Source organism: Hoplias malabaricus, chromosome 9 (assembly GCF_029633855.1).
Source record: "Hoplias malabaricus isolate fHopMal1 chromosome 9, fHopMal1.hap1, whole genome shotgun sequence".
Lineage (NCBI taxonomy): Eukaryota > Metazoa > Chordata > Actinopteri > Characiformes > Erythrinidae > Hoplias > Hoplias malabaricus.
Window position 1 is genome coordinate 38,411,556 of NC_089808.1, and position 16,002 is coordinate 38,427,557.

The following is a 16,002-nucleotide window of genomic DNA, read 5'->3' on the forward strand; positions in this document are numbered from 1 at the left end:
CACCATTTGCTAGCTCTCAAAACCATGTTAATGTGTTTATGAAGCCTTGGTGTCAATGAATATCTAAAAAAACACTTTCTCTCTCTCTGCAGGGAAAAGGCATCTGGAGTTTTTTATACAATGGAGAGAACATCAAACGTTGAAAAGCACAAACCAAGAAGAGGATATTGTTCTTTTCCTGCGTCATAGGTGGGTAATATTGACATATTTTTGCTGCTCTGAAGACGGCTAACTGCATTAGCGAAAGAGCTTGAGTTACAAATGAGTTTCTGTGGTAATTCAAAGAGTGAAGCTTCAAACTGAGCTTCTGAACGTAAACAAACCACTGCGTTTCCCCACAATGGCAGACACGCCCTTTAAGAAGTTATAGGTTTGTACATGGAGTGGTTTGTAGCATTGTGATGGTCGTTAAGTAATGAGTAAGAGTGTTAATGTCTGTCTATTGTTGGGAATTTTGTAAAGCCACAAACATTTTTTGGATTTTGTGGATGTTAGAGTGATTAGTCTGATAGCTGTGTGTACAGAAATCTCACCTGTCCCACAGCTCAGGCAGCTCGTTCTGCAGATCCACATTCAGATCATCAAACACCCTCTGAGCCTTTTTCAAATCCTCCTCAGCCTGTAGGAAGACAAATCAGGTTCATTTCTTATACTCGTGGGGAGCCTCAGTCGAGCACTGATTCTACCCAATCATTCACAGTCTTGTTCTGTGCTTGAGATGCTGCACCTGAGCCAAACACCAAGACGCTGCCAGAGGGGTGTACACTCCCCCCACACTCCCCCCAACCCCCCAGCGTTAGGCAGTGGAGCAGTGAAACCCTGTTTTCTGGAGTAATGCAGCAGCGTCCAGTACCTTAGGGATGGGCCGGTGTTCACACACTTTTAACATGTAACAGCATCGAGTGTGTAAAACATCTTCTGTACCTTTGCTATCTTCTTCTCGCTCCTCACAGTGGAAGTCTGCAGAGTCTCGAGGTGGTGCCGTGCGCTGTCGTAGTCTATTAACTTTCTGCTTCTCTTTGCTACACGCACCTGGAATGAAGAGGGAACACGACCTTTACCTTTTGGTTCATGGTTCACCTCTGCCTTTGCTAAATAGAAGAGATTAGGAATAGAGCTTCTTTATAGCCACACGTCTAATGTGGACACCCTACAACAAACAGTACAAGAGCTATGAATCAATCAAATTAAAGTGTGTTTACATGCACAAAGTACGCTGATGGATTCATACAATTTGAGTTCTGCTATAATCCGCTTAGTAACTTTACACACACTTTATTTACCTGATAATGAGAAAACTACATGAGTCACTCAGTAATCAGATTTTACTTTACTGTTGCCTAGCAACTCACCAGTAATTAATTTACCTGTAAGGGTACACTATGTTAATAACAAAGTGCACCAATATACAACTCCAAATGCAGTAAGAACCAAAATTACAGACATCAAATCCAGATCCCTTACTCGCTAAATTAGACGCATTACTTGGACGATATTTTGGATGGGACTTTTATTTATTTGGGTGGGCAACAAGAAAAACAAGAAGGTTCTTGTTCTTGGCAACATTTACACAAAATCTGAGCCTACCACCACCCTCTTGGATCTCACTGAGCCCTGCCTTCCAGTTAATTATAACTTACCACTCTTCGCTCTGTTGACGAGAGCTTCGTAACCAGGCTTATTAAGGGTTCTAAAACAACGACCTGTATCCTACCCCTTCCCTGCCCCGTTAAAGATAAGCACGTCAATCATCACTTTGCCTGGTCATTGCTAAAATTATCAGCGCTTCTCTCAACTCAGGGCTTGTTATTACGCAAGGCCTTGATGATTTTCATAAACACTGACCCATACCCAACCTCCCCTTCATTAGCAAGACACTTCTTGTAAGATCCAAATGGAGGCTGAGAGCTATTGGTTCATACTGTTTTTGTGGGCTACATATTTAAATGCATGTAGTAGCTTTTAATTGGCTGTTAGTCTCAGGGACCTATGTGCACCTGCACAGAAAAAAAAGAGAAAATGATGTGAGGAAGGAAGAAGTGTGTTGTGCATATAAAGGAAAAGCAAGGAAACAATAAGCTTTTGACCATTAGCCTAAGTTTATAAAAAAGAGAGAAGCTGCCTGATTCATATGATGCTTTTTTTGTTTGTGGAAGTGTACATCTGCAAGTGGCTCGAAACAGTTTGGATTAAGAGCAATGACACAGCCACTTCTGTTAGTCTCTGCCTAACTCCAAGAACCCCTGACCTCCAACAATCTTTTCAACAAGCAATTTCAGTTTGGTTTCAGAAAAAAACCATAGCACTGGCACTGCACTGGTGAGGGCCGCTGATTCCGGTCTAGTGAACATTCCTGTTCCCCTGGATCTCACTGCAGCGTTTGATACAGTCTGTCATTACAAACAGGCTGGAGCCCTGGACTGGTATCACTGACACAGCAATTGTTGGGTTTCAATAGAATTAAGCTGACAGGCAAGAATTTGTCTCTCTCTGCAGCTTCAGGTCAGAGACTTTAACGCTCTTTTATGGTGTCCCCCAGAGCTCAGTACTTGGTCCTCTTCTTTTTATCATTTATATGCTTCCACTTTGTGATGACATGGTCTTCCGTTTATTTGCTATGTGAAAAATACTCAAAAGTGTATCTGCACCAAGGTGAACTACCTCCTGACTCAGTGATTAGGTTAAAATAACAAAAAACTAAATGACTAAGAATTTCCTTAATTTAAATAATAACAGATCTGAAGCATTTCTTATTCAATCCCCTTCCACTTTTAGGAAAACTGGTCACTGTCTATCCCAGGTTATATTATCTTCGATTTTACACATTCTCTGGACGGCCACAGTGATAAAATACATAAAATTGCCTTTTTCTGCCTTAAAAATCTTACCAGACTGCATCCCTCTCTCCCTGACTCTGTAGCAGGAACTCGTATTAATACATTCACTACATCCAGACTGGATTACTGCAATGCAGTACTGCTTGGACTCCCTGCTAGTCGTATAAAGAAGCTCCAATATGTACAGACCATGTGACCACATAACTCCCAATGTAAGCATATGATACAAAATACTACTTTGGTTTGATTTGGTTTGGTTTTACCCAGTTTGACTCCTAAATACATCTCTGCTCTGCTGTCAGGATACACTTTTGCGGCAGTCTGCTGATGACCATTTGCTTCCTGTTCCTCACGATTACAGATGAATGGTGAAACAGCTTGTATTGCTGCACGTCCAAATTTATCCCTGTACCTCCACACGGGGTCCAGCCAAGTTTTTCTGGGGGAACCCCATCCCTCCTTTCTTTTGTTTTGTTGTTTCAGTGGTGAATTTAAAAAACAATAAATTCCACCCTAGAAGAAAACTAAACACTGAGAGAAATATAGCTATAACCCAGACTTTTCAGAGTTTGGACAGATGGTTTCTGTAGGTTGGCAATGTCCAACCTAGCCAACCCATAGACACACCAGTGCTATAGGACCCTTTGAATAATCAGGCATCTGCTGAGTGTAAACGAATAAAGACCATGGTAGTGGTGGGACTGTAAACAAACTGGTAATAAGTGTAGAATGGTACCTTGAGATCAGGGAACTGGGCCAGATAGGTGTCCAATGCGATGAGGGTGGAGTCCACCAACTTCTCATGGAAATCTTCCCATAAGGTATCACAGCTCTAGAGAAGAAGGAAGAGTTCGGGATCAGTATCAGGACGCTGCCAGCAGACAAAACCGGATCAGAAGGAGAGGAAGAACAAATCTGATCTCATTCTAACACAAATCTACCCCACAGTGAGGCCAAAGATAACGAGAAACAAAGCAAAGCAGGAAATTTGGTAAGAGCCGTGTCCAGGTGTGGTGGGGTAGAACGTTTGTGGTGGTGTGTAATAGAACAGTGTGTGTTTGAGCAGCTTAAATGGCCACCACAGAGTCATTTGTCAAGTGCCATTTGCCATTTATTTAATTTCTAGTCAAAATGACCATGCAGCGCAGAATATTTTTCAGGAGGATATTTCTCAGAGGTGTTTCCTGGAGGAGTGTCAACAGGAATATAAATATATCTTCCATAAATCTTCCACTGTTAAAATATAACACAGAGCTGTGGGTCTGAAAGAATGTGTCAGTGTCAAGAGCCCCCGCCCCCCACCCATCCCCCGCCTTTAACTGGTGATCTCATTATCTGTGTCTCTCAGGGGCCCTGATAGGAGAGAACCATTTAGGGAAAACATCTTAATGTGATAACAGTGATATTCCTAGACCAGTATTGCAGTGTAAATTGAGATTCTATTCTATAAATATACATCCAGCCCTGTTTTAAGGGGGGAAGTGTTGGGGGGGGGGCGTGGTAATGTCACAACACGTGTGTCTTTGGTGGCTGCTGATTGGTCTAACTCACCTAAGGCAGGTCAAGAGCTTGTGACTGAGTTAATTTCCCTAATTTAACGCTTTTTAAGACGGCAGGCTGTTAAATAAACTGCAGCTCTTGGGATTAGGAGGGCGGCACGGTGGTGCAGCAGGTTAGTGTCGCAGTCACACAGCTCCAGGGGCTTGGAGGTTGTGGGTTTGATTCCCGCTCCGGGTGACTGTCTGTGAGGAGTGTGGTGTGTTCTCTCTGTGTCTGCGTGGGTTTCCTCCGGGTGACTGTCTGTGAGGAGTGTGGTGTGTTCTCCCTGTGTCTGTGTGGGTTTCCTCCGGGTGACTGTCTGTGAGGAGTGTGGTGTGTTCTCCCTGTGTCTGCGTGGGTTTCCTCCGGGTGACTGTCTGTGAGGAGTGTGGTGTGTTCTCCCTGTGTCTGCGTGGGTTTCCTCCGGGTGACTGTCTGTGAGGAGTGTGGTGTGTTCTTCCTGTGTCTGCGTGGGTTTCCTCCGGGTGACTGTCTGTGAGGAGTGTGGTGTGTTCTCCCTGTGTCTGCGTGGGTTTCCTCCGGGTGACTGTCTGTGAGGAGTGTGGTGTGTTCTCCCTGTGTCTGCGTGGGTTTCCTCCGGGTGACTGTCTGTGAGGAGTGTGGTGTGTTCTCCCTGTGTCTGCGTGGGTTTCCTCCGGGTGACTGTCTGTGAGGAGTGTGGTGTGTTCTCCCTGTGTCTGCGTGGGTTTCCTCCGGGTGACTGTCTGTGAGGAGTGTGGTGTGTTCTCCCTGTGTCTGCGTGGGTTTCCTCCGGGTGACTGTCTGTGAGGAGTGTGGTGTGTTCTCCCTGTGTCTGCGTGGGTTTCCTCCGGGTGACTGTCTGTGAGGAGTGTGGTGTGTTCTTCCTGTGTCTGTGTGGGTTTCCTCCGGGTGACTGTCTGTGAGGAGTGTGGTGTGTTCTCCCTGTGTCTGCGTGGGTTTCCTCCGGGTGACTGTCTGTGAGGAGTGTGGTGTGTTCTCCCTGTGTCTGCGTGGGTTTCCTCCGGGTGACTGTCTGTGAGGAGTGTGGTGTGTTCTTCCTGTGTCTGCGTGGGTTTCCTCCGGGTGACTGTCTGTGAGGAGTGTGGTGTGTTCTCCCTGTGTCTGCGTGGGTTTCCTCCGGGTGACTGTCTGTGAGGAGTGTGGTGTGTTCTCCCTGTGTCTGCGTGGGTTTCCTCCGGGTGACTGTCTGTGAGGAGTGTGGTGTGTTCTCCTTGTGTCTGCGTGGGTTTCCTCCGGGTGACTGTCTGTGAGGAGTGTGGTGTGTTCTTCCTGTGTCCGCGTGGGTTTCCTCCGGGTGACTGTCTGTGAGGAGTGTGGTGTGTTCTCCCTGTGTCCGCGTGGGTTTCCTCCGGGTGACTGTCTGTGAGGAGTGTGGTGTGTTCTCCCTGTGTCTGCGTGGGTTTCCTCCGGGTGACTGTCTGTGAGGAGTGTGGTGTGTTCTCCCTGTGTCTGCGTGGGTTTCCTCCGGGTGACTGTCTGTGAGGAGTATGGTGTGTTCTCCCTGTGTCTGCGTGGGTTTCCTCCGGGTGCTCTGGTTTCCTCCCACAGTCCAAAAACACTTGTTGGTAGGTGGATTGGTGACTCAAAAGTGTCCGTAGGTGTGAATGTGTGTGTGTGTCTGTGTTGACCTCTGAAAGACTGCCCCCCCCCCCACCCCCCCCCCCCCCCCGAGGTTTATTACCGCCTTGCGCCCAATGATTCCAGGTAGACTCTGGACCCACCGCGACCCTGAACTGGATAAGGGTTACAGATAATGAATGAATGAATGAATGTTGGGATTAGGGAACTGTACTCTTGTAAATAATAATAAGAAAAGATTAGTATTCAGCCCCAGGGATCACCACTGCTTCACCTTGTTTAACAGACAGACAGCACTAGAGGTGTTGACTGTGCGACTCGCAAAGCAACAAAATTAGCATGTAATTACTCTACAGCAGCATCAGCAGGGACAGTTGTAAATAAGGCTTTGAATCCAGCCCCCACTCTGCTCCCACTCTGAGGCTTGAAAGCAAACATTACAGAACCAAATAACAAAAACCATGGTGCCGTGTGTAAACGAAAGCAGAAGACTCTGAGGACCACTCGTAGTCATGTCACTTTTCAGTGGACGCTATTAATATCAGTGTGCATCCATCCCCATCACCTGGGGGTCAGCAGACAGAGGGAGAGACGTTATACGTTGATTTTCCCAGGATTATCAGTGCACTGACCTTTACGCTTTTCTTTCGTCAAGTAATTACAGATTTGTGCATGCATTCATCTGGCCACAGACACGGGGCGGCCTTTAGTGGGCTGAGTGTGGGGTCAGTAGCACCAGGAAGGTTTACACTGTACAAATGTAACAGTTCCAGCATTAGTGACTGCTAGCCTGTTAGATTTGATACAAAATCAAAATCAGTTTGTCAAATACAGATACAGAATTGTACATTTGGGTTGGTGTGGAATCATTTACCCATCCTTGTGCTCTGATTTTTCCTCCCGTCTTCCTCTCATTCTTCTCACCTGTGTCTTGTTTAATCTCTTGCTTATTTGATGCTGTTGTTGTTGTTGTTAGTGTTTTTTTCCTGTTTGTCACTGAGGGATGTGTGAGTGCGCAATGATGCTGAGAGGCATGTGATAACAGCACAATAGTCTGAACCAACTCTATATATACAGGGGTTAGACAGTGAAACTGAAACACCTGTCATTGTAGTGTGGGAGGTTTCATGGCTAAACTGGAGCAGCCTGGTGGACAATCATCATTAACTCCACACTGCACCAGTAAGACCATGTGCATCCAATGGTTCAAACACTGTGTCCTGAAGGCGGTGCCGTGTATCAGGACGACAATGCACCAATACACACAGCAAGACTGGTGAAAGACTGGTTTGATGAACATGAAAGTGAAGTTGAACATCTCCCATGGCCTGCACAGTCACCAGATCTAAATATTATTGAGCCACTTTGGGGTGTTTTGGAGGAGCGAGTCAGGAAACGTTTTCCTCCACCAGCATCACGTAGAGACCTGGCCACTATCCTGCAAGAAGAATGGCTTCAAATCCCTCTGACCACTGTGCAGGACTTGTGTATGTCATTCCCAAGACGAACTGACGCTGTATCGGCCGCAAAAGGAGGCCAGAGAATGAGAAGAGAATGTAATACCTTGAGGGAACACACCTAGACTTTAGAACCACTCTTCATAGTACATTTACACTGTTTGTACCTTTAGTGACAACGATGGACCGCTAAAGTACGGTGTTTCTGATCATGTACCCTGTTTTCAGAGAGTCTTACCCAAAGCTAAATGTTGTCATGTTGTGCTTCTTTTATAGAAGCTTGGAAACAGCTGACTGAAGCTGCAGGAGATGATATGCTCTATTAAAATCCCCACTATTTGGTTGAATTGAGTCCCTCTGAGCCCACTCTGTGCCCACCCCTATGGGTAATGTACAGCCCATTCTAAGACTGCAGTACCTTTTACGGCTCAGTGACTTTACCTTCATTTTGCTGAAAGGCACAACAGTAAAGCTTTGGCTGCGTTTCTCAGAACAAATCGCCCTGTCCTCTATCATAAGGCAGCCCTGCCAAGCCCCGGCTTCCCTGAACAGCCCCGCTTTGGCTTCAGGCTTTGAAGCTGTGGTTTTAGGGTAAAAATAGTACATAGTTTTCTTTAAAAAGAGCACTAGAAATGCTTTATAGTCTGGTGCTGTTACCTCCACTGACTACACTCAGTTGCTAGCTGTTCTGTGGGAGACTGAGCTGAAATGTAATCCCTGATTGCAGCACAGTGAAAGTGTTTAGATGTAAATGTTCACTCTGTCATTTGAAGGTGATAGTGTTCTCCTGCAAGCGTGTTGAACCGTCCATTGAGGTCACATTGGTGGTTGAGGCAACGCTGCCAAGCCTCAGTCTTCCAGGAACAGCTCTATTTCTGGCTTAAAATAAAAATATACATGTGTTTTCTGTCATTTTTCCTGAAGAAACAGTGTGCTATTTTCACGCAGCAGATGACTCAGTTCTTGCACACACACAGACACACACACACACACAATACAGTCACAGGGAAACTCAATAGATCTTGCCTTGATCTCTCGGCAGCTATTTGTGAGGTGCATTTGAAATGCAAAGTCCTGCCTCCAGTCGTTCACTGGCAAGTTTCTCATGGCGTGTAAACTGACACCATCTGAGATGTGGCTGACTAGTTTACCGAGCCTGTCTCAGGGACCGAGTTTTTGTTCTCCATCACTACCTACTGTCCAGCGTCCACAGTTGGCAAATTAACTTCTTGCACGTGTTGTAAATGCGGATATAAAGGGCTCATGTCATGGAAAATGTATATTTTTCTCTGGTTCAAAACAAGCAATTGACTCTCTGGGTCATCACAGTTAATACAGAGGAACTAAACAACAGAAACAGCCTGTCTTACTACAGCAAATGGTTGTGATGTTCAAGTAAAGCCTTGAGGAACCGTCCAGAAGAGATGATTTCATTCAGAAACATTATTCACACAGTACAAGGCACCAAAACCAATATAACCGCTATGAACAATAATTAAAATACAAAAAGAATACCAAAGATACAGGAAAAACGATTAAATGCTTTGCTGTTCTTGGTTATCAGGATATTTTAGCAATATTTTAAGACAGGGTGGCACAATAGTGCAGCAGGTTAGTGTCGCAGTCACATAGCTCCAGGGTCCTGAAGGTTTGTGGGTTCAAGTCTCGCTCCTGGTAACTGTCTGTGAGGAGTGTGGTGTGTTCTCCCTGTGTCTGTGTGTGTTTCCTCCGGGTAACTGTCTGTGAGGAGTGTGGTGTGTTCTCCCTGTGTCTGTGTGGGTTTCCTCCGGGTGACTGTGAGGAGTGTGGTGTGTTCTCCCTGTGTCTGTGTGGGTTTCCTCCGGGTAACTGTCTGTGAGGAGTGTGGTGTGTTCTCCCTGTGTCTGCGTGGGTTTCCTCCGGGTGCTCCCGTTTGCTCCCACAGTCCAAAAACACATGTTGGTAGGTGGATTGGTGACTTAAAGTTTTCATAGGTGTATGTGTGAGTGAATTTGTGAGTGTCTGTGTTGCCCTGTGAAGGACTGGTGCCCTCTCAAGGGTGTATTCCCGCCTTGCGCCCAGTGATTTCAGGTAGACTCTGGACCCACCATGACCCTGAACTGGATAAGGGTTACAGATAATGAATGAATGAATGGATATTCTAAGACAAGGGCGCACACATGGTTAAAGAAGACGACTAAGGACTGGAAAGTCGCAGATCTCCTCGACTGTCAGGCAAAGTGGGAGAGGAACAGCCCTATTGTCTTCCCTCAACATCCACGACTGAGGTGCACCTAGTGCTGCGCGATACGAGCGCTAATCAATATCACGATTAATTGTACACTTTACCACAATTACGATTAACGAACGATTATTTAGTTGTTGTGTTTTTGACCCTCGTAGTTCAGTGACGAGGCCTGTGCTGTAAATATGCTCCAGTGTTAAAGCTGGGATATTTTTTCTAATGTCACTGGGAGCTTGTTCCTCTCTTGTTTCTTGAGCACTGTTTATATTCAGTGTTTGATTGTGCTGTGGTCACTGAAACTGTTTTTTCTCAGTGTTTACACTAGACTTTTTGTACAGTGTCATATTAGTTAAAGCTAAAACACACCACGTCCAAACCACAGACGCTGTGTTTTTCTTTGGTATGAGCTCCTCGAGTCGCTCGGTCGGCCTCTGCATTTAGGTTGCTTCCATGTGGCGGAATCATGTGACTACAGCTTAGTAGCGTGGTTTTAAAGGGACAGTACATGAACATACACTGGGGACATAACAGAATAAAAATTATCTATATAATCGATTAGAAGTTCTGAGTGCCGATTTCGATTAATTTTCGATTAATTGCCCAGCCCTTGGTGCACCTGACCCCCAAATGGTCCCCTGGCACTGGAATGATTGTCCACTGCTCTGGTTGTGTGTGTGTTCTTACTGCCCCTAGTGCTTGTGATGAAAGTTGCTTACGAATGTGTGTGTGGGTGTGGGTGTGGGTGTGTGGGTGTGTGTGTGTGTTCGATGTTAAATTCAGAGACTCGGTTTCCCCACTGGAATTAATAAAGTAACATTTCTTTTCTTCTTCTTCTTCTTCTATAAGGAGCTAGTGTTTTTAATGGTGACTAAGTTCAACGGCGGAACTCATTTTGAGTTTCCGTGCACAGCAGTGTTAGCTTGCTTACATTATTCATACTTTGACACGTTAACCACCTCAGAATTTAGAGCATCCAGAGGCAGTGAGAGGAAAAATAAATGTAAAACCAAACGTGTCGGGTTTCAAAGCGTGCTAAATTGTTACCACAATTTATTACAGCGGTGCCGTTTTAGCTTAGACTTGGAAGTCCTTATATGGGCGTAATGTGTCTACACACACAGCTGATGAAACAACTGAAACTACACCACTCACCTTCCCAATGGACATCACATCATCCTTGCCGTGCCAGTCCGGCTCATACACTTCATGGAGAGATTCTGTCAGATTCATAGAGGCCTGCTGCATTCCTGTCGTATTAACACACACAGAGTCGTCAGATAAGCCGTCTCTCCCATCAATCCAGCGTATTCAGCTGTGTGTGTGTGTGTTTGTAAGGATGAGTCACCTTTCACAGCTGCTATATAAGCCTTCATCTCCCTCTGTAGCCTGGCACCCTCCGTCTGTGGAGACAGTAGAAAAGGAGCGTCAGAACACGAGGCCCCTGCAGATCAGCTGTTAAACACGACCTGTATGTGGACCTCCACAGATCAGACTTCACACGGTTACAGTCAGAACAAAACCTGCTATCTCCAATTTGGACATTTTTCTATTATTGACATCATCTGAAACTGTCCACAGGTGAGTGTGTGTGTGACTGGGTGAATGTGTGATGCCCTGCAATGAAGAGAAGGAAGCGGTTAGAGAAAATGAATGAATGCATGAAAAAATTCTAGATTTGTTCATTCACACTGAACCTTTAACATGTTTTCTTCTTTATCTTCTTCTTTCTATTTTTTCTCTCTTTTTTTGATTACATCATCATTTTATCACCGACCGACTGAGTTTTATAAACAACCTCTGGAGCAGATGACATTCCTAGTGAAGTCAATAACGAACGTCTGAGGGGATAATATCATAACTTTACAGTCAGTTGAATGAATCTGAGTTTATGATCGACAGCCTCAGGCCACTGAGGTGGGGCTCGGGAGTGTACAGTGTTTACCAGAACAGGAGAGCAGCCGCAGACACAGGGGAAACGGAGCACTGTCCATGGTGCTGAACTGAACAAGTCATTTCACATTCACTGCTGTCAGTTTTTGTGATATGAAAAAACTCTGCAGGATTTTACACTCAGATTTAGGCTCCAGACTGTAGCACATTCAAAAATGTACTGATCCATCTGTTGCCCATAGCATCAGAAGAGGACAGATATTGTCCTCCTCCAAGCGTGTTGAGCTATCCTGTGATGTTGTGCTAGTGGCAGTTCACTGGCCAAGTACTCTTACGAACCACGTCCTTGGAAATACATCCTTAACTATGAATCCTTAATAACCTGTCCCTAACATGCCCTTAACAACGTGTCCCTAATAAGATCCTTAATAAAGATGTCCTCAACAGTATGTCCTTGGAAACATTTTCCAAACAAAACGTCGTTAATAATGTGTCCCTAAACAACACATTCTTATCAGTATGTCCTTAGAAACACGTCTTCAACAATGTTTCCCTAATAACGTCTTTCACAGTGTGTCCTTATCAACACATCCTTAAGAAACTGTCTTTAAAAAATGTCTTTGCGAAAATGTCCTTAACAAAGCCTTATTAATGTGTCCCTCAAACATCTTTAACAAAATGTCCTTAACAATGTGTCCCTAACAACACGTCTTCAACAATGTGTCCCTAACAACACGTCCTTAACAAAGTGTGTTTAATAATGTGTCCCTAACAACACATTTTTAGCTGCTTAGTCACACGTCCTTAACAATTTGTCCCTAACAACACATCCTTAACAAAGTGTCCTTAACAATGTGTCCCTAACAACGTCCTTAACAAACTACACAAACTTAACAAACAAACTCCCTAACAACATGTCCTTAACAATGTGTCCCTAACAACACATCCTTAACAAAGTGTCTCTCACACAATATGTCCTTAAGAAATTGTCCTTAACAATGTGTCCCTAACAACACGTCCTTAACAATGTGTCCCTAACAACATGTCCTTAACAATGTGTCCCTAACAACACGCCCTTAACAATGTGTCCATAACAACATGTCCTTAAGAATGTGTCCCTAACAACATGTCCTTAACAATGTATCCCTAACAACATGTCCTTAAGAAAGTGTCCTTAACAGTGTGTCCCTAACAATACGTCCTTAACAATGTGTCCCTAACAATACGTCCTTAACAATGTGTCCCTAACAACACGTCCTTAACAATGTGTCCCTAACAACACGTCCTTAACAATGTGTCCCTAACAACACGTCCTTAAGAATGTGTCCCTAACAACATGTCCTTAACAATGTGTCCCTAACAACATGTCCTTAACAATGTGTCCCTAACAACACTTCCTTAACAATGTGTCCCTAACAACACTTCCTTAACAATGTGTCCCTAACAACACTTCCTTAACAATGTGTCCCTAACAACACTTCCTTAACAATGTGTCCCTAACAACACTTCCTTAACAATGTGTCCCTAACAACACTTCCTTAACAGTGTGTCCCTAACAACACTTCCTTAACAATGTGTCCCTAACAACACTTCCTTAACAATGTGTCCCTAACAACACTTCCTTAACAATGTGTCCCTAACAACACTTCCTTAACAATGTGTCCCTAACAACACTTCCTTAACAATGTGTCCCTAACAACACTTCCTTAACAGTGTGTCCCTAACAACACTTCCTTAACAGTGTGTCCCTAACAACACTTCCTTAACAGTGTGTCCCTAACAACACTTCCTTAACAGTGTGTCCCTAACAACACTTCCTTAACAGTGTGTCCCTAACAACACATTTTTACCAATAGCTGCTTAGTCACACGTCCCTAAGGATTTGTCCCTAACAACATGTCCTTAATAAAGTGTCCTTAACAATTTGTCCCTAACAACACGTCCTTGGAAACACGTCCATAACAATGTACTTGGAAATGCATAATTAGCGATGCATCCTCGCATGTGTCCATACGTATACAAATGACACATGTTTATAAGTAATCTGTCATATTTTTTAAGTTTTTTAAAACTTCAAGTGGATGTTTCACTGAGTTGTTGGCTGTAGATATTCTCTGATTTCTTGTGCTGAACATAACATTGTGAAGTGATTTCGGGGGGAGGTTATAGGGATCAGCGAGGGCCAGGCTGGTGCAGTATTTGGCGCGTGGGACGTGCATTTGGCTGCGACAGGGTCCTCCTTCTGCAGCAACGGCAGCAGTGACAGACACTGACTCAGCAGCTTTTACACTCAAAGTCCTTCATCCTGTATTTATAAAGAACTCAGCAGAGGGACTGCAGGGGAGATCAAGAGCACTGCACACTGAAGGACAGAGGGGGAGATAGGAGAGGAGAGGAGATAAGAGTAGTGAGGGGGAGAGAGGAGAGGAAAGGAGAAGAGAGGACGGGGAGCGAGGGGAGAAGTGAGGAGACTTTTTTTGCTCTAAGCCCTGGTGCATAAAGCACTCTAATCAGGATTAGTGAGGACAGGTGGAGGAGGCGGGATTAGACTGCTGCTTTTTCTCCTCCATAAACACCGTCACCAAGAAACACACTTTCTCTTCCTCCCTGCTTTCCTCCTTCGTTTAACCGCTCCTCCTTCAAACACACACACATTCATACAGTCATCGTAACCATCAGATCTGTGGGCATTGTGTTCCCCACAGTTCCCAGTGTCGTATTAATGCAGAATATCACTTAGCTTGTTTAAAGTCGACATATTATACTCCTTTTACACAAGTGAACACTGTTCTGGGGGTTTTAAATAGTTGTGACGTGCTTCAGTCAAAATACCACAAGGATCAAACCCCACAGCAGCTCTCTCTCCTAGTCTAAACAGCCCTGTTCAGAATGAGCGGGTGTCAGTGCCTGTCCCTTTAAATGATAATGAGCCACACACAGCTCATCCCCAAGCAGGCGGCAGTGCCAAGCAAGACACACAAAGCTCTGCTCTTTCTCTGCTCTTGTTTTTGCTTGGTACTCTCATTTTTCCACAATCGTGTTTGTTTAGCATGGTTTAACTCCATTTTTGTGGTCTCCCATAAACGTGGGTCCAGCACTGTGATTGGAGAGACACAGATGAGGGGGCGGGGCAATTATAAAGCCTTTTGAATTCAGAACACTGAATCTGATTTGTTTTTCTCCTGGGGCTCCCCTAGTGTAAATCATTTTTACTGCACTGTACTGAAATAAGAGGGGAGGGAGGGGGTGGGGTGATTTCCAACCCTTCTTCAAAATTACATAGTGCAGTTTCTGCAGTGCTGAGCCTGGAGTAACAGTGACAGAATCTGTATTCTAATTATTACAGGGCATCATAATCATTTTGAAGCTCTAATTTTAAGGCAAAAATATTACTTAGTGTTCCTTTAATGAACAATGGGACAGAGTTTTTACTGTACACTCTATGGCCAAACATTTGTGGACTAATTAGTAGCACTACTTCTCTTCTAGGACAGCTTTACACTAGATCTTAGGACACTGCTGTGAGGCATTTGATTGCATTTATTCGTGAGAACAATACCGAAGTCCATCCCTGTGGAGAACGCTCCACAGCCCAATGCTGGGGGCTTTATTCCCCATTAGATCATGTGCGGCATTGGACATAATGACCTCGCGCAGCTGTTCTAGACCAGTTCTCTGGAGATTGTACAAGCTGTTTGTGTAAAACTGAAAGATGGATTCAAGGGGCTCCAAGTACGCTGCGTATAAAAGGGTTTAATATGGAGACAAACAATTCTTTTTTGAGCTGTACCTCCTGGTGCTTAAAGTTCTGCACAAACTGTTCAAACTGCTCATCTTTCGTCTCGTCCGCCTTCCCCAACTTCTGCAGCACCTGGAAAGAAAGGAAAGACAACATCAATCGCGGCTCTAATAAACTGACACTCATCCACTTCATGAAGATAAGCCAGTGTTTTAATGTGCCATTTAACCAGGGCCTGTTATGTCCCTGTCATCTCCAATAAAGCAGATACTGTGCTGAACAACTGACAAATGACCTCGGTCTCATCACAGATACCACAGAACAAATGAGGACAGGCAAACGTATCTCAACCTAGAGGAAATACCCAGAGAACAGCCTCGAGACGTCACAGGCAGGGTTTTAAATGCCTGCATTAAATCTTACGGTCATAAACACACTGCATGCAGGTCTGTGTGAGCGGATGAAGAAGGTGAATCTCTGGAGGCAAAACAAAACGCATATGGCACAGAGCCAATGACACGTGGAGTAAATCCTCTTAAAAAGTGTGCTTTACTGCCTTCACCCCAGCTGCACTTCCAGCAGAAACACAAAACACAGTCTTGGTTAAAAGCATAGCAGGGCTGTAAGGAACAAAATAACATTGGGATTCATAACTCTTGTTTGTATTTTTAACAAAAGTATGAAGCCTAATAGAAGCCAGGGGGTGTTGAGTGTTCATTCATTCATTCATTCATT

General features: G+C 44.6%; 1 protein-coding gene across 7 annotated transcripts in view; it reads right to left on the reverse strand.

Annotated features, from left to right (window-relative positions):
• The window catches only part of amph (amphiphysin), a 63,088-nt gene that overhangs the window by 31,217 nt on the left and 15,869 nt on the right, over positions 1–16,002 (reverse strand). For all 7 annotated transcript variants that reach the window (XR_010804168.1, XM_066680688.1, XM_066680684.1 and 4 more), the window contains exons 2-7: positions 15,319–15,399; positions 10,984–11,038; positions 10,791–10,885; positions 3,574–3,669; positions 925–1,032; positions 534–619 (exon numbers count right to left, since the gene is read on the reverse strand). Coding sequence is in view for 6 of the 7 variants with exons in the window: in XM_066680688.1 (XP_066536785.1) it covers positions 534–619; positions 925–1,032; positions 3,574–3,669; positions 10,791–10,885; positions 10,984–11,038; positions 15,319–15,399 (521 nt within the window). In the remaining variant the exon portion in view is untranslated. The remainder of the gene's footprint in view (positions 1–533; positions 620–924; positions 1,033–3,573; positions 3,670–10,790; positions 10,886–10,983; positions 11,039–15,318; positions 15,400–16,002) is intronic.